This window comes from Ambystoma mexicanum, chromosome 12, assembly GCF_040938575.1.
Source record: "Ambystoma mexicanum isolate Mex_15411 chromosome 12, UKY_AmexF1_1, whole genome shotgun sequence".
In the NCBI taxonomy this organism is placed as follows: domain Eukaryota; kingdom Metazoa; phylum Chordata; class Amphibia; order Caudata; family Ambystomatidae; genus Ambystoma; species Ambystoma mexicanum.
In genome coordinates, this window is record NC_090936.1 from 599,846,823 (window position 1) to 599,866,194 (window position 19,372).

Here is a 19,372-nt window from a genome sequence, read left to right on the forward strand (position 1 = left end):
ATGCAACGATTCGAGAAATATAAGATACAATTAAAATAGGATGAATTTAAGATAAAGGTACGATGAACATAAGTTTAAGATAATATTCAAAAATAATCAATATGTGTTGATATAGTGGTACACTGAAAATATTAAACGAATATGATAAAGATACGGTAATCCTATGATAATAAAATAATACAGATATGATACATATAAACGAACAATAAGGGAGACAGAGCATAACGATACTCTAAAGATGCAATCGGGATAGGTTAAAGGGAAAATAAAATGAAGATAAGCTATATATACACACTGAATCAGAAATGCACTTCATATCCACAACACCACCATACATTTCAAGCCCAGCCGTCTTTTCATCTTAGAAACATACACCACTATTCCCTTCTGCTTTCAGTAAACTACTCTGCCTTCTTTGGCAACTACACCCGGGACATGCTGGGATGGGGGTGGGGTGGGAGGAGCCCATCATTTGTGGATCTACCTTTAACATCTACCAAGTTACATCACCACAAAACAAAAACAAAGGATATCAAATGATCATCTTCTTCTAAATGTATTCTCATCATTGCCTAATGCCCTCCAGGAGCTTTAAGTATTTTCTTAATAACAGTTTTCTGTTGCCTATACACTCTAATTGTAGCCTATAATTTCATCATTGGGCTGGTGACATCAACCTCTTTACTGGTACATCCTACATCCCAGGCACCAAGAAAATCATAGATCTATGCAAGTGCCGGGCACTCCCAACCTCTAGTCCAAACCCACCTCAAAGGCTACAACTTAGACATCTTCTGAAGCCATGGCATGTAAATGAACACCCCAGCCAATCTCCCTGCAACCTAGTCAGCAACTACTCTTCAAAATGTATCTTTCATGCTTGGCATTAACAACACTAAGACATATATCCATACATATTCCTCTATCCTTCCCAAAAAAACTGTTATCCAACGAACTCAGACAGATACTAAGACGAGACACTCCAGAATTGCGCTATTTGATATTTCTGGAGTTTTTGCTATCCACTCACAGGGCACGCACCCTATCCAACATCAGTACCATAGACCCATCCAAAGGAATAACAATCAGAGAGAGAACCACAGCGACATATTTATAGAAGACCAGACAAAGTAACTGTGCGCTGGCTGCATAGCACGTACACGGAAGACCGGGTCACAAAGGAACTCGGCAGCTAGAGGCCGGAGCTCTGAGGAGGGAAGTGGGCGAAGGGGTTGGAGCTGGGGGAAGGGGACAAAGGGTGCAGTGTAACAGCCCAGGATTCGGTGGGCGGTGGGTCCGACAACGAAGGGGAGAGGGTCGCGCACAAATTGTCACACTTGCAGGATAGCAACCTTTTGTGTTGCAATCGTGTGTGCAGGCTTTTGTGCACGGCCTATAGACATAGACCCAAAAAATACAACCCTCTCACAAACATTGAGATCAAGTGGAATGAACCCGTAATCCAATCCTTTTGACTTGAATAAACATTCAGCCATCTAGCTCTTCCTAAAAGCCATCCATGTAGTAAAAAACATAAACTAGTAAAAGAAAATCCTAGAATCCCTAAATAAAACATAGGAACTACTTAACATAATCAGCTAACTGATCTCCATCCAGCCGGTTGTAAACAAACATCTACCCCTAGTCTCAGGAGCTTTGCAACAACAAAGGTTTCCGCATTTGCAAGAATGTAGCTAAAGTCATAGGAATGTTCACACCTCTTCCCAAAGCTCGCCATGCAGTGCAGTAATGTGTGGTCGGCAGGAAACACGCAACTAAGAGAACACAAAACATACTACCCAGACCTTTCACCAGCTTCATCAAACTATCCCCACAACAGGGAATGGTCTCCAGTGCACCTCAAGGATCATTTGTCTGTCCCTCAATAAAAAAAAACATCATCTGCCCCACAGTCATGGTAAGCTACCATGGCATTACTGGCCAACTCCAAAGCCTTGTGAAAAGCTGCCCACTTCTGGATTCCCGCCATTTTGTTTTTCATCCCATTCATGGGAGAGCCTGCACTCTGGCAAATCCTGTGTGTGTTGGAGCACCTAGTAACCATTTATTTTATAGAGTGCACTCCACACGTAAATAAAATAGGTACATTAGATAAAAATAAAATAAAAAAACATGATTAACATGAGTTAACAAAAGGTGAAATAAAATAAATAATATAAGGCAGCATACAATCAAATAAAATGACATAAAAACATATCAATGGAAAATTTAGGATAACATAGGAAAGAACACGCCCATGAGTTTAGGTGGAACATTCTGTACTAGCTCACCAGAAGGAAAATTAAATAAAATATGAACTGAAAATAAGAAAGATGTTTGATTAAAGTACTTATCCGTGCAATTGAGTATACTATAAAGGGGACGTCTACTTTTGGTTATCTGGAGTGCTTCAACCTTGGAAATTGCAGTGACCCTAAGAGTTCATCAGATAAACTGAGAGGGCTGTCCTTGAACACTAGAGGATATAACAGTTCCTTAGAAAAGGACAGCTGAATGCTTACATATTACAACATGGTGTATTAATCCTTCAAGAGGTCTGGGACAGAGAATTGCATTATATATTGATGGTCTAACTTGCCTCTTGTGTCCCGCTGTTAGAGGGTTTAAGGGTCACCCTAATGATTGTTTGATTATTGCGCTGAAACATCAATTACAATTAAAAGGGAGACGTGTGTTCCCACACAATAACTGCGCCACACGGTTAGTTCTCCTTTGTGAAAAGGTATTTTATATTTTGAAAAAAACAAACATTTGTGGTAATAGAAAGAAATATTATGGTGCCCAAAGGTTTACACGTGTTTCGGCTACTCAAGAGCCTTTTTTCGAAACTGCACAGCCGGCGCGCGGAGACTTCGATCATCACTCACCAAGTGGGATTATAACCTGGGACATTGTTTCATCCAGTACTTACTTGTGACAGGAGAATTGGTACCACGTCTAGAATATGTGACTTTAACACGTGACTTGAACTCAAGACCCAGTTGTTTTGAAAAAGCCTCTTGAGTAGCCGAAACATGGAATATGTTTTTCTATTATTAGAAACAAGGTTATATCCATATTAATTTTAACAGAAATACAGTTTCAAAGCTTGACATTCACTTATAGAAATAAAGGTTCATTGCTCGCTGTCTGTTTTTTTGCCTTTGCAGACTTTGTGACTTATATTATACTTTCCCTGACCCTTATCCTTTAATACCGATAAGGGCAGCGGTGTATACAATAAGCACATCCTATAAGTGTCAATGAGCTTTTAGAGAAAGATATCACAAGGAACATGCTACACAATTTCTCACGTGCACATCTGAGGTTGAATGCAACTTTGTATCTGGAAGGATATTATTTTGCCTCTCAGGTGCTGGTCTGTCCTTGGAGTGTTCACAGGAGAAATATATATGTGCCCACTGTATAAAGGTGTCAGTGTTTATGTCACTTTCTCCTTAAGCTAGCAGTCAGCTTAGGTGTAACCAATGATATTACTTTTTACCCCGTAACCACATAGTATATGGAGAAATTGTGCATTTGTGGGGCGAACAAACTTTCTTTCAGAATCCACCTTAACTTTGTTATATTAGATCAAGTCAACTCAGGACAGTACTCCTGCCACAATGCCCACGAGGGGAATCATGTACATGCTGAAGGGAAGGGGTGAAACAATGGATCACGTGGGATGCTGCAAGTGCTCTGGGCTGGTGTTAAGGTAATTTCCATCTTGTCTGAGAGAGATGAAGTCATCCGTCGTAATGATGTTTGCTCCAGCTCTTTTTCAGTCGGTAATGTAATCGCGATGGTGTAGCTTATTGTATCAAAAGGGTCGGTTATACCCAGAAGGGTCAGGGCACTTAGAACATAGGAATCTGCACCGTTCTTGAGAGCGTGTAGGTTTAGTTTCCTCTCATTGGCCGCAATGCAAGCGGTGCCCCATCCTGGATGCTGTTGGCTTTGACATGGTCCAGTACCGATTGGCATATTTTTTCAACATTGAACATTGGGGATTTGCCAGTAGCTGGCAGGGTTGGTGGTTATTTTAAAGGGGTTTGAACTCGGGGCTTTTGGAATGAGTTCTTGTTCAGTAGGACTGATAAGTACATCTGGAAGTGTGAGGACACATTTTGGTTCTGTTGATATCTGGTGGGCTATACTCCATAGCGCCAGTTTACTGCTCTCTTTTTTGAGTTTGCTGAAGTTATTTGTTTAACATCTTTCTTTACATTTTTTTCGGAGGGTTTGAGTGGCTCTACCAGGCCTCTATCAATTCATGGAAAGGTTGGAGACCTTTGTGTATCCTGCTGGTTGTGCTGCTTCTATGCTTCAATGTCCACTGTTTACGTGCTAGGAGATTGAATGGGCTAAGAACCTGTAAAGGTCGCAGTCTTTCTATCAGTTTCAAGAGGCACAGCCAGATGCAAAAATGTCAGTAGTAGCCAAGCCGAAAGCTTTATGAGGGTGCAATCGGGAGAATGGACCACTGTCAAGGGCCAAAGCACAAGGGTGCAGTCAGGCACAGTTATCCCCAGAGTGTTACCAGGAATGCATATCACAGCGGTTTAAAGCAAAGTGCAGGTCTCGCCAGGGTGTAATCAGAAGTATCACCGTAGAGCAGTCAGGAGCAAGGATCACAGGGGTGCAGCCAGGAGCAAAAGCAAAAGGATTCAGTGAGATGCAAACATCACAAAGTTGCCATCGGAAGCAGATGCAGAAATGGTGTTGCCTCTGTGGTGAGAATTTACTTAGGTCCAGGCAAGGGTTTTGCTGAGCATACAGTCTCAAAGTGGTGCAGTGACGTAGCAGAACACCCTCCACCTCCGAGTAACCGGATACAAAAAAACTGCATGTTGCATTTTCAGGAGCACATAAGTCCTGCACAGCTCTCCCATCCCATGGCCGCACAGCCATTGTCTCCTGTAAGGGTCTGGTTGTGAGAAGGTGCATGGCTGTGGGCATGAGGACCTTAGGACAGCCCCTGCCCGTCAGGCACCCAAATGGCATGCTAGACCACAAAGAGGAATACATGGCAAGCATGTTATTCTCTGCCTGTCAACCATTATCACCCAATGTGTGCAGAGTTAGAATGTACCCAACATGGTGATTAGAATCAATAGAAAGAGTGGGACATGAAGTCCCAGCTCGGGTCAGGCTGTTGGTGAAAAACTGCCCACGCATAGTTTCTAAACATGTGAAAGTATGTGGCTTCTACATTGCCCATACCCAGTACACATGCTCTCCAAACATGAGGATACACCAAATTCATCATATGCAATGCCCTGGACACCCTCTGTCTGGTACCAAAAAAGATTTGCTAGCTCCTCGCATTCTGGAGGTACAGGTTGGTGCACATGGCATTGGCTCAGGCACACTACATGCAATATGCTTAGGGCACAGGGATCCCACTAGCTCCTTGTGTTCTTGAGATATGAATTAGACCATGCATTTCCACTTGAAATATAGAATCATACATCATGCACATGTGTCCCTCCAGTCACACTGTTGGGGATCCTCCTCCCCACATGATAAATCACAAGGTTGTGAGGAGGCTGTTAGGTCTGGTCCTGGTCCCTGTATGCATGTCCAAGGTGAGTGGTGCTGTCAGTGTGTAATCTCAGCGTGGAACCCTCTGTGTCTGAGAAGAATGTTGTGTGGTTGGAGTTCTGACCCAGGTAGTTGATGAAGATTAGCCTGGTTGGTGGGAGGAGTCAGCTCTCCTATGATCCTCCTAGCTCCTTGATATAACCCGATGAAACCTGATTACCTGATGACAAATAAACTACCTGTGAAGTACCCTACAGTGCAAGTGTATCCTTTCAACCTGCTGTACAATACATGCCTCAGCCCATTCCTTTCGATGCAACACACGTGCATTAAGGGGGCCCATATATATGTCATGGACTGCATGCAGGGAAGTATAAGCAGCTGTCCAGCAAAGAAACTAAGCTTGGGGCAGAAAAGAAGTCTGAAAAGTCCTGTAATATGTGTCTTCCAAGGCATCATTGATTGAATGAAGAGGATATATCACTTGGTATCTACCCATCTTTCTGTGCAGTATTTCTAGGGGAGTTGTGGAATTAGCCAGCAGGTTTAAAAGGGATTTTGAGGTTGGGAGGGTCAGGAGATGGGGTGCAGCAGAACATGGGAATAGGGCTCGGCCCCAACAAAAAATGGCACACATAAATGCAGTGAAATGTCTCCTGTGACCAGATGTATCAGTCCATATCTCTTACCCGTCCCCATTCCTCTGTTCTAGGCATGTGCAGCAGGACCAGGATGTCTGCAATGTTTTGCCTGGTCACAGTCACCATTCTAGGATTGTGATAGTAGCATGATTGATGTTGTTCCCCTGCTATCAGGCACTGTTTTATTTTGCCAAGAAGAGCATGTTATGTTGTTCTTTACTCATTCCTGGAAGCCATCTAAGAGTGGGAATGGGAGCATGCCTCTTACAATTCGCCTGATTCGGGATGCTACATTAGTGTGGCAACGAGAACATGACTGCAGTTCATCACCCGATCCAGGACGCTTTCTTAGTGTGGAAAGGACAGCCTATCGGCTGCTCTTCACCTGATCCAGGACGCTATCTTTGTGTTGGCAGGGAAGCATGCCTACTGTGCTTCATGTGATACACAGGCATTCGACGTGTGGGAAATTGGCCACGTTGGGTGTCCCTCATGTGATCCATGATGCTAACTTACTTTTCAAAAGAAATTATCCCTGCAGATCTTTGCCTGATATTTGCTTCTATCTTAGTGTGGTAAAGAGAACATGTCTGTTCTTCTTCACCTGATTCCGGTCACTAGATTAGAGTGGTAAAAAAGAATATGTTTGCAATTCTTCACCTGATCTAGGATGCTATCTTAGTGTCTGAATGAGGGCATGGCTGCTGTTATAAGCCGGATCCAGGATTTTATCTTACTGCGACAACAGATATTGTATGTGCTTTCTCCTGATTCAGGGCTCGCTCCTATTTTGAGTGAGAGAACATGTCTGTTCTTCTTCACCTGATCCAGGATGGAACTTTAATGTGTGATGCAGAAAGGGACAACTGTTCTTCGCCTGATCGCCAATGCTATTGATATTATGTTAGTAGGGTGAAGAGAAGGTGGACCTGATACAGGACACTACCTTAATATGGGAAGGCGGCCATGTGTGCACTGTTTTACACCAGATCCAGGATGCTAACTTTGCATGGGAAGGCAAGGCTGTCTGTTCTTTTCACCTGCCCATACAGACCTCGCAGTCTGCTTTAAACAAAGCATTTGAACAAAACCCCTAAAATGGCTAAGTACGGTATGCGTTGACTTTGTTTTTTGGAGATTTCTGGCATATTTAGCATTGAATATTGGGCCTAGAGCACTCATTTACTCACCGTGAAGCAGCTTCCTGATTTTGGTCTTGAGCCCTCCCTACATCCTGCCCAATGTTGTTGATTGGCCTACAGGCCCAGCACTTGTGTAGGAGCCCAAACAGACTTCACGGTCGGCTTTCAATGAGGCTTTGAAAAGAGAAATTGGGGCATATTTAGCATTGAATCTTGGACCTAGAGCGCTCGTTTACTCGCTGAGAAACAACTTTGTGATTGCGGTCTTGGGCCCTTCCTCCATTCCACCCAACGCTGCTGATTGTCCTAGAAGACCTCAAATAACACACTCTCAGGGCAGTCTCTGCCTGGGCAGCCCTCAGCTGATGGCCCCAAAACAAAGGGCAGCTCATGAAGAAGCAGTTCCTGTCCATGTTTGCCTGTGTTCACCTTGGAAGCCTGCCGCCATCAACCAGCAATGACTGATAAGGTACGTGTGGTCTGGGTGGGGAGTACAGCAGTTACTGTATTCCAGAAAAGGCCCTGCCACTCTCTTTACATACATAACATAGTACACCAATGTTAGCTAGCAAGTAGTTTTCCAATCACTGCTGTGTACCATTTTATGTCATTTTTCCTTCATTACTGTGTCTCCAATTTAGTCGACTTCCCCACTTCCCAGGCATCCCAAATCTATGTGTATTGCTTTTACTGCTGTGTCTCTAATTTAGGTATTTTCCCACTTCCCGGTTATCTCAAATCTTGATGTTTCTGTTTACTGTTCTATCTCCTATTTAGGCGTTTTTTACACTTCTCAGGTATCTCAAATCTAGGTGTTTTCCATTTACTATTGTGTCTCCAATTTAGGCGTTTTTCCTACCTCCGAGGTATTTCAAATCTAGGTGTTTTCCATTTACTGCTTTGTCTCCAATTTAGGCATTTTTACCCGCTTCACAGGTACCTCAAATCTAGGTGTTGTGCTTTACTTCTGTGTCTCCAATTTAGGTATTTTCTCCCATTGCTGTTTCTTCCTTTGCAGGTGTCCTCCCCCTAGCACTGTACTTCAACTCTAGGTGTTTTCCTTACCACTGATGTGTTACAATTCTAGGTGTCTCCCCACCACTGCTGTGTCTCATATCTAAGGGTTTGCCCACTACTCCTTTGTTCCAATTATAGATGTTGTCCCAATACTGCTATATTCGAATCTGAATGTCCCCAACACTGCAACGGATAGTTAGCCACAGAGTCCAAACCCTCTGCACGCAGCCAACCCAGTGTCCCCCTCAACAAATAGGCATTGAACGGAACTATGCTCAATAGCCACCCCCAAATGGCCACTGCCCAAGGTAGCACTAGTCAGAGGTTCTGAACAGTCTTTGACCATAACCAACCCAAGACCCAACCACACAAAGTTAGTCAGAGCAGCACTGTGCCAGTCACCAATTAGAAAGTCTCAGAACAGGACAGAACTGAGCCCTACAACAATTAGCAGAGGCCACACACCGGGACCACCCTAATCTCCATAAGTACACCAAAACCACACTGAGCCATAAAGGAAAAGGACAGAACCAGGAGGACTCACGGCCCCTGGATCGACAACCACACCAACTACAAGTAGCAACAACCCACATACTAAACCACAAACTGTGAAGAATCAATCCCAGGGATCAGGATATATACCAATCCAAAGAGGACTCCTGCTCCAAGAAATTCAACCCACAACTCAAAAACACTGTACTCAACACAAGAAAGACAAATAAGTCGAATGGAAAACAGAAATAAGAAGAAAACCTCATCTGCACAGGAAGGTGCAGATCAGCAAGATTTCATAACTCTGAAAAACCTGTTGATAAAATACCAAAGAGAACACATACATGGAACAGAGCAAAGACACACTATATCGCTTGCTACCTCTCCAAATACGACTGCTTTGCAAATGAAGACAGACTACCAACAACAAACCCACAAGCAAGAAGCAAAACAAATACAGACCCCATTGGGATGCCAAACACAGCACGACAAAACATTAACCACCCCAACCTGAAGAACACCATGGACAAAACTCAAACAAGAATCAGGGACAAACTCAAATCCATTACCTTCAACACACTCTACATCACCAAAGACTGGATCAAAGGACGGGCACCAACACAACTCACCAACCGAAATGAACCAAAACAACACAACCCCACCATCAATGTAACTAGGCTACTCGACGAAGAGATGCACCACCCAAGAAGTCCTCCCAACAGGCACAACCAGGAGAGAACCACCAGCAATGGAAACCCAACCGACCCCTACTGCAAAAAGAACACCCAGCAACTCACAAGGGAAATTAAACAAACTACACGGCAGCCTGCTCAATGTTAGATCCATGGCAAAACACTCAACAGAAATCCATGACTTATTAAGCGAAGGAGGCACAGGCATACTCTTTTTTACAGAAATGTGGTTATCTGACAACTACAAAGCCACTGCAAATGAAGCCATTCCAGACAATATCAAATGAATACACACAAACAGAAAAAAACAAGAACGAGGCGGAATCGCAATGATAAACAAAGAGCACATCTGAGTCACATCACAGACCTCAACCAAATTCAAAGATTGTGAATCCCTCCTCATCAAGATCAAACTCAATGACCAAGCCAACATATTGTTCCTTCTGATCTACAGACCACCATCCTACAACTCAAACTTCACAATGAAGCTAGCAGACTCCATAGCCACTTTATCAACCTACCACAACAACCAAGTCATACTGGGACACTTCAACATTTGGTTTGAAAAACAAAACGAAACCTCATCAAACTCACTCTGCGCACTCCTGGAAACACTGCACGTCAGACACACCATGGATGTAATCTGCTGCAGAGAAGGACTATGTGTGCCCGTGCCACCGACACCAATGGTATGGAACGACCATACCTGATACTATTCTACATCAAACTCCAAACACACCTACTGACCGGAAAGGAAATACTCCACACCAGCAAAAACAGAAACTGGAAGAACCTAAACCTTGAGTCCTTAACCAACTTACTAGACTCAACCCTGCCCTGCAGAGACAACCGAAACAACCCGATATGTAGCAGAAAACACACTCGAGATTTGGATTACCGAGATCCTAGACCACCTTGCACCAGCAAACCCTTTCAAGGCCACGCTGAAAAAACTAGCTACAAAATGGTTCACAGAAGAGCTAAAAGAACTAAAAAAAAACAACCGCAAAATGGAACAAACATGCAAAGAATAGTACAACCGACAGGACAAAATAAAACAGCTCAAACTATACAAATCAACAGTACTCAAAGCAAAAAATAATAGGCCTCAAGAATTTAATTGGTGAACAATCCATAGAAAGAAAACTTCTGAATCATCAAAGAGATTAAAAAAACCTTATCCTGCAAGAAAGTCGCCATCCCGACGCAATCTCTATGTGACAGCATCACCAACCACCTAATATGAAAAATATAAACAATCAACAGATCATCATACAACCTGCGCTAATACAACCGCAACCATCGAACCACACACAGTGGGCGAAACACTGACTACAGCAAGACTCACCTGCCTAGAACCAATCAACAAAGAAATCTTCTCTCCACTGGTCAAGGACACCAACCTTTATTTATTTATTGTTTGCTTGTTAGGCGCTTATACAGGAAGTAAATACTTTTTCTTAATTGCCCACAGGGCAACAGGGAGGGGACAAGGGATGGGAAACAAATACAAAACATAAAAAATAAATATCAAATACAGTGGGAAGGGGAGAACAAACCTACCATGCCCTGTGAGTGTTCAGAACGTGCAATTGCAGAAGGGAGAGGGAATGGGATAGGTGCTGGGGTGCTTGTGGGTGAGCAACAGGTGAAGTGCAATGGAAGGTAAGGGCGCACCTCGGAGGATGGAGGGTGAGCTGAGGCAAGCGCTGAGGGTGGACAGAAGCATGGGAGATTCGGTTTGGGAGGTCAGGGCCCAGAGGATGCATAAGGGCCCTGAACACCAATCAAGTGACTGTGAGATTAGCATAGGGAGAGAAGCAGGGACATCATTTCACCAAAATGCCAGCGATAGTGGAAGTGACATCACATGACCCTTGACCTCTGATGACATCACAGGAAGTGATGTCATTTGAACCCACGCCGAAGTGTTATTGCAGGAGTGATGGAACACCTCCTTTACCCCTTGACAAAATATGAAGTGGCAACACAAAGCATTGTTCCTAAGTGCACTACGAAAACTATGGTTATGATGTCACTATAATGTGATATACATTTCATACAAGAATGGATCGCCATATGTATTGTTAAGATCAGTGTGTATAGGCCCATATCACCAAATTACTGTGAATTCAAGCAGACGTCCATGGCCAAACGATAATGATGTGTTACGCTTGTGCACTTTATATAGAAAAAATATACATACAATATCACCCAACCTGTGTTGGTACTCATTTATCGACCTCAGAAGGATGAAAGGCTGAGTTGAGTTGTTTAAGAACAGACTAATTCAGTGACTCAACCCTGAAGTGTGCCTAAAATAAACATTTAATGAGTCTAGCAAAATATTGTATAGAATTCCAGAAAGGCATATTATTTGGTATTCCTATTCTTTCTTATTTAGGGTCACTGTTGAAAGTGTTACCTGTTCATCTTTTTTTAGAGGCCTGAACAAAAGAGGCAGCCACTCCAGAAGCAAAGAGCCACATGTTGCTGGCCACAGCCAAGGACCAAGTATTTAAAAAAAAAAAACACTTTTTTTTACATTTCTTTTTTTTAGGGGTAGCAAGGGGGACCACAAGGGTAGCAAGGGAAACCTCAGGGGTCGCAGTTGTGACCCCTGGTGACCCCTAAATGACGTCCCTGGAGGGAAGGAGGAGGTAAAGAGGAAGGTCTTGAGGAATTTAAGAAAGTCCGCTCAAGACGAAGCTGGAGGGGAGGCTGTTCCAAAGAAGCAAGCCAGCTGAGGAAAGCAATCAACCACCTGCCCTCTGTTTAGGAAAATGCTTTACACACAAGCAGTTGGTACCAGAGGAGCGCAGAGGTCTAGAGGGGGAATATTTAGTAAGAAAGAGTTGCAGATAGTGTGGTCCCTGGGCCCAGACAGCCTTGTGGATGATACAGAGGTATTTGAATTGAATCTGTGAAGCAACCCGGAGCCAGTGAAGCCTTTGTAGGGCAGGAGAGGTGCAGTCCCTGGGCTTGAGGCCAAGGATAAGTCTTGCTGCCCTATTCTGGAGTAGCTGGAGGAGTAAGGTAGATTCAGGAGGAGGCTATTGTAATAGTCAAGCCTGGAGAGAACCAGGGCCTGGGTAACATTGAGCCTCTAGGCGAATGTGAGAAAAGGTAGAATTCCTTTGAGAAGCAAGAGCTGACTGCGGGACTTCTTGGCAATGTCCTGAGTATTAGGGAGGAAGGAGAGAGAGGAGTCGAAGATGACTCTGAGGATCTCCAAGGGACCCTTGCCACCCAGACATATTCAAAGAAGTCCTCAACCACAGAACCCCAGCAACACACTTCCAGAACCTAATGAACCTGTCACTCAAAACTGGAATCGTACCAACCACCTTCAAATCAGCATACATCAAACCACTGGTAAAAATGGAATCAGAAAGCGCAGAATACATACAAGATCCTACTTAACTACGTTGAAACAAATGGAATAGTAGACCGGTCACAAGTTAGCTTCTGACCAATGAGAGGAACAGAATCAGTGCTCCTATCGATATGGGACGACCTGAAAATAAACAGACAATGGCACCCAATCTACCCTCATATTACAGGACATATCTGTGGCTTTCGACACAATTAGCTATGCAACACTGATAAAAAGACTGATGGAATGTGGCATTTAGGAATCTGCTCTAAGGTGGGTCATCTCATTCTGCACAAATCGAACAGAAAGAACCTACTTATCACCTTTCATCTCAAGCACCAAAAACATCTCCGGCATAGTCCCTCAGGGATCCAGCCTCTCTCCCCTGCTTTTCAACATCTACATGTACCCCGTGATGAAAATCATTTGAACCCACGGACTAACCACCTACAACTACGCATATGACACACAACTGATTGTAAAGATTACCACCACCCAGGAACCAAATAACTGCCTCAGCAACTCCTCACAGACATCTCCAACTAGATGACAACGAACAACATCAAACTGAACCCAGCAAAAACGGAAATAATGTTCTCCCCTGCATAAAACAACGCAACCATCCCACAACTGGACTGGCCCGCTGGCATGGGAACACAACCAGAGATGTCCAATGTGGTAATTAACCTAGGAATACTCATGGACAACGGACTATCCCTGGAACCACAAATGAACGCAATCACAATAAAGTTCTTCTACCTCCTACGACTACTCAGAGGATTGCTCCTTTCCTCACAGAACCCTTACAATCATATCCCTGATACTAACAAGAATTGACAAGCCTCTACATAGGAATGCTGGAAAGACTCGCCAAGAAACTCCAAAGGGTCCAAAACACTGCAGCCAGGATTCTACTAAGATTAAACAGAAGAGACCACATCCCTCCAGCTCTGAAAAGCCTTCATTGGCTACCAGTAAAAAAATAATCAAATTTAAAGCCCTCTGCATCGCCCACAAAGCCCTACACATACAAGGAGCCGAATTCCTCCAAGCCAAGATCAGCCACTACCAGCCAAGAAAGGACCTAAGATCAAGCGACGACCTACAAATGGAGACAAAACAGTACGAAAAGAGGATATTTGGAGGAACAGCATTTTCATGACTAATAGCTAACACATGGAGCACCATGCCCAAAGAAATCAGAACCACTGAAGACCACATCACCTTCAGGAAATGACTCAAAACCTGGTTATTCAACAGACAATGACAAGTGCAAAGGGATATCGACAGCAAAAACACTGCGGACCAAAAGACACACATAAAGGGACACAGTCACAGATAAATGTGGCAAAATGAAAGAGAACCAGAACACCGCCCCCTCTGGCCCCCTAAATCCCCCAGCCATGCCCAACAACTAGAGTGATCAACGAAGAGAAGGCCGCCCCAATCAAGCGACAGGCTCAGGGATAACACCCACGTGCAATCAAAGCACCAAGGAAAACTCAGACAGGTAAAGCTTTAAAACCTAAGCATCACTCTAACTTGCCCGCCCACACAACTGATAATGTGCTTTTTTTGCAGGTGAATGCAAGTGTGAGTTTCAATATTTCCAGTGTCATCACGGCCTTCATCCATCTCATCATTGCTTTAGTGGACATAGGGTGCCATGTAGTTGTGATTGTGCCTCACGTCAACCTTTGCCCATCCACCAACAACGAGAACTGTTTACTTTATAGAGACAGTTTAATGGTAAGTGTAAAACCTTGTGGTCATTTATGTAATGCTAGACCCTACTCTCAGGTGTTGATCTAATGATAATGCCAACCGCACATTGAACAGGCAGACAATGTATTTGTCGGGGATGCAGTAGGTCTACCACACTGTTGGGGTTGTCTTAAGGATTTCTGTGTGGGCAATGCTAAATATAGGGGCAGAACAACACTTACATGCGTAGCAGAACATTGTAACAATGTGAGTCATGGATGGAATGACAGTTGTCTCTATTTAGCGGTGCCAGAACTAGATTGGCAGAGGTAAAACCGCTGACCATGGCATTTACCTTTTTTTTTTACACTTGACTATTCCTACATACGCTTCTTACCACTCCTGACCCACTTCATCACACACTGGCTCCTTACCCTCCTGGCCTTCGTGTAGGGGTAAAAGGGAATGCCTAAGCTTACATTTTTACAGCTGGAATTCTAATGCACACATTGAGACCTGGAACAATGAGGGCTACTTGAGTGGGGCAAAGCCTCAATCACAGCCCAGGGACAAGCCTTTGAACATGGTGTTGAGGAACAAATTAGAGAAATATTAGAAGTATGCTGATGGTTAAGATAAAGGATGTTATGATCAGGACAATGGTGCTCTTATTGGGTTAATGAATTTGGATAGAGTTCGCTTAGGTGAGTAAGTGACAGGGTTACGCTTATAGTTTGAAGATGATTTTTGAAAGGGGGTACGCTGATAGCACAAGTTAGCGATATAGATAAGAATTGGATGCAGGTTAAGGCACTTTTGAATTCAAGGGTCATTAATTGAATGGCTGTTCTTAGTTAGGATAAGAAAACAGTGCAGTTGTTCCTGGTATGGTAACGGTGCGTGCTAGATTCAAGGATAGGATGAAGAAGACGTTAAATATAGGATACAGGTAAGGCATTGGCCTATGTTAAGTGTAGGAATTAGAAGTAGGGCACTGACTTTGATGTAGAGTCTGAAGGCAAGCGTCCCCAAACAGCACGATCCTCCCCGCAATGAGAGACAATGAAGGACTCTCCCAAAATGGGAATAAGGCCAAGACAGAGTGCGGGTGAGCGTAAATGGGAGTTTATCAAACAGAATAGGGCATGCAAAGAACTCTGCAAACTCCGAGAGCGCTCTGTCTGACAATAGCAAAGACAGGCATATATATTTACAAAAAACGTCATCAGAACCTACATACTATAGGGGGCACAAGTTCAATGGGATTGGGTGGCGACGACTAACTATAGGTGCTGCTGCAGCGTGGTTGGTCCTGGCTGGGAGACGTCACTGGTCAGCCTCGTGGGTTGGGCTGGGTCTGGCAGGTCGCCTTGAGTTCATCCGGGCGGTGTTCTTGCATCCCTGTGGCCTGTGGCAGAGATGAATGCCTTCCCTGACTTATTTGCCCTAGGCCAGGCACACCGCAGTCACTCAGCTGTTGTAATATTATTCTCTTTAGTAAATCTTTCAATAGGTTATCTTACAGGTTATTGCAACACAGGAGGAATGCACCTTGTACGGGGTCTGGTGGCCGTTTGTCAGATCTGGATTACCTGTGTCCTGTTGACCGGTATCACAGGTCGAGGGGCTGGGTCCTGGGGCATGGGACGGGTGGTACATGTCTTTCTGTTCTGTTAGAAGCTATTATGAATGGGCCGCTGTATATTACTCCGGTGTTGGGTGTCTCCATTGTACGGAGTTATAGGTCTTAGGAGGGTCTGGTGGGTGATGGGGTTTACGAGGGGGCGCTGGTAGATCTGTATATTCAAACAGAGGGTTTACTGCCGGGTTGTAAATAACGCAGGTGGCAGGCCATGGCCATGGATGCTGTAACGGGACCTACAAATCTTTGAAGCGGCTCCAGCCTAACTGGGGGAGGTGTATCAGTGCGGCACAGGCCTTAGTTTTCTTGTCTGGCAGGCTTCGCAAGGAGGGAGGGAGAATGGCCTTGCACATTTTTACGAAGGTATTTTCCCCGTGTGTTGCCAACTTCTATGTAAAGAACATTAATAATCATTTGAGCACGTTTATAGTATTTACTTGGATCACTCAACCATATACATTTCGACTTCATTAAATGTTTCTTGGATACAGTCCATCTAAGCAACTTGTAACTGCATTACATTCTACTAACTACAGCATTAATTATTTATATAAACATTTGCATTAAGTGAGGTAGGGCTCGGTTGGTGGGACACAGAGAATGACACCCGCCACCGTGCGTGACGGGAATGACCTATAAGGGCTGAGATGTTTGCACGAGACTAGAGTATTTACACACCTTTCTCATACGTCTCATGTGTGGTTGCATGCATCCTCCTCTGCAGCCTAGCAGCATTTGTTCAGTCATGGCGAGGGGCCCCTGAGTGTGGGTCCTTCACTACTGGTGTTATATAAGCATATACATTGACAATTGTTTCACAGCTTTGCAAGTTCGTTTAGTGGAAATAGTTTTGTGGGGAGGGGACACATATTACAGATAGATTCTACTGTTCATACGTGGGTTTTTTCTGCTTTTCATCGGAAGGCCATGTTACGTCTCTCCCCATGGCCCCGGCCTTGCTGGCCGGGTCGAGCTGGGGGCAGTAATACATTGTGAATACGAGAAATGTTACAGTGTTAGTATTTTATGCTAGCTCATGTCCGTCTTATTCGTGGGAACATGCTCACAGCGGATCTGCCAGGGTGTTGCGGCGACAGAGATAATTGAAACTCTCCAAGGGTGGGGGCCGCGCTACAGCGCGCTGAGCTCACACCATCTTTCTCAAACAAAAATGGTTTCTGGGCCTAGCTATATTTTAATACATGTGGGCACTTAATTCGTACGGGCAATGCCTCCAGTGGCTGAACCCTCCACCACCTGGGCCCGGGTGGCATGAGGGGACGGTCAAATGAGCCATAGCCCTTTCCTGGGAAAAAATGTAGGCGAGGGGGGGTCTTCTGGACCAGTCCTCCCCTACATTTCCCCCCTTTCGTTACTTAAGTAACGAATTCTTTAACTCTTCTATCCTCCTACATTCTGCTTCGGCCATCACCGCCTCCTCCCATGCAGGAGTTCCTTTTATGGGCATCCATGCTCTGCACACCCCCCTTAAGCTCTCACCTCTCCTGGCGTATTGATCTGGGGTACACATTAGATATATACAATCACCAGTTCCTTCCAAATCTACCCATACTTCCTCGTACCATTCTAGTATACGGGGTTCTTTGATGGTGGTGTGCCATAACTTATCTACAATATCCTTATCGTGGTACATGGGCACCAGTTGGTACCTGGGTGTGTCATCTATCCCTGTTTGTACTTGTGCTTCTTGCATCGTTTTTATTGTACCGTGTGAGTTGCCCATTGTCACCATCATCATCGCGCCATTGGGCGCTGCATTGGCACAACATCGAAGACCCACCTGGCACAGACAAAAAATGACGAGGAGGAACACCACGGCTGGCATCAAAAATTTCACAGTCATTCCAAGCCAGGAGGGGACCCAGGAAAAAAGGTTGTCAAACCACGTACTATCTTCTGCTCCACCTTCCATCTTCATTCTTTCTCCTAAATTGTGTACTGCTTCGATCACATGGGACAGGGAGCCATTTTCTGCGTCTTCGGAAGGTACGAATGTACAGCAGGCACTTCCTATTTTTCGGCAAACACCTCCATCCATTGCCGTCAACAGGTCCAGGACATACCTGTTTTGCATGGTCATCAGTCGTAGAGCTCTTAGTTCCACCTTTATGACGTTGAACCCTTCTTCAGTGTCATTCGCCAACTGGATCAGTTCCCAGCGTGTGATCTGAAGCCATTTTGCGTTTGCTCTTGCTTGGACACTTGAGATGAGTGAGGCAAAAAATGTTTCTGCAGAGCTGAATAATCGATATCTATCTGGGATCTGTGCCAACAATTCAGATGATTCCTTTGATATGTAGTTTGATGCTCGTTTGTTTCGGGTCAGTACTTCTTGTTTGCCGCCGGAGGACAGGACATAGATATGTGGTTCTGCAGTTGGTTGAGCTGCGCTCTGTTTCACACCTCCCGGTGCTCTTTTGTCCCCGTTGATGGGGCTTTCTGGGATCACCATTAGGGCCGAGTGCAGAGTGGCCATTGAACAGCTGCCACTCCATGCCTGGGGGAGGTGCAGGTATGCCTGGTTACCGCATACCCAGTATGTGTCCATTAGTGCCGCTGTCCCTTTTCTCAGATCTGGGATGGTAAGGGTCTTGTTGCAGTTTTTGTTCGTCCCCATGGGCGTTCTCCCTTCTCCTTTGAAACACAATTCATAGTCTATTTCACTCTGTAGTTTGAAGGGCTTCTCAATGGCTGTTACCCATGTTAATTTTGTAATGTGTTCCTTCCATACTGGTGTGCACGTTTCTTCTATCCATTGCAACTTCTCCGGTGCCACACCCCTTAGTGCTTCAGCTTTACACATTACTTCTTCATCCTTCCACTTGTTGTCAGAAAAAAGTGTCCCTTGTATTATAAAAAATGGTTCCTTGAGACATACCACTCCTGCAGTCTTTGGGTAACAGGTTTTCTCGTTTTGCAGCATTTTAAAAGTTACTTCATGTGCCTGGAAGGTGTTCTTAATTCTGCACAATGTGAGATGAAGGAGACATTGGGCATCCACAATGGGCAATTCTTTTGGCAACAATACTTTGGGTGTGCCTGAAGCATGGGGAATGAGGGAGCAGACGTAGCAGCTCTCGTTTGTTGTTTGTTTGGCT

At 44.5% G+C, this 19,372-nt stretch overlaps 1 protein-coding gene across 1 annotated transcript in view; it reads left to right on the plus strand.

The window, feature by feature from the left end:
* Window positions 1-19,372, plus strand: part of LOC138513870 (membrane-spanning 4-domains subfamily A member 15-like) — a 100,979-nt gene that overhangs the window by 62,309 nt on the left and 19,298 nt on the right. Inside the window, exon 4 of the mRNA XM_069628990.1 lies at window positions 14,489-14,656. Within this exon, the coding sequence (XP_069485091.1) occupies window positions 14,489-14,656 (168 nt within the window). The remainder of the gene's footprint in view (window positions 1-14,488; window positions 14,657-19,372) is intronic.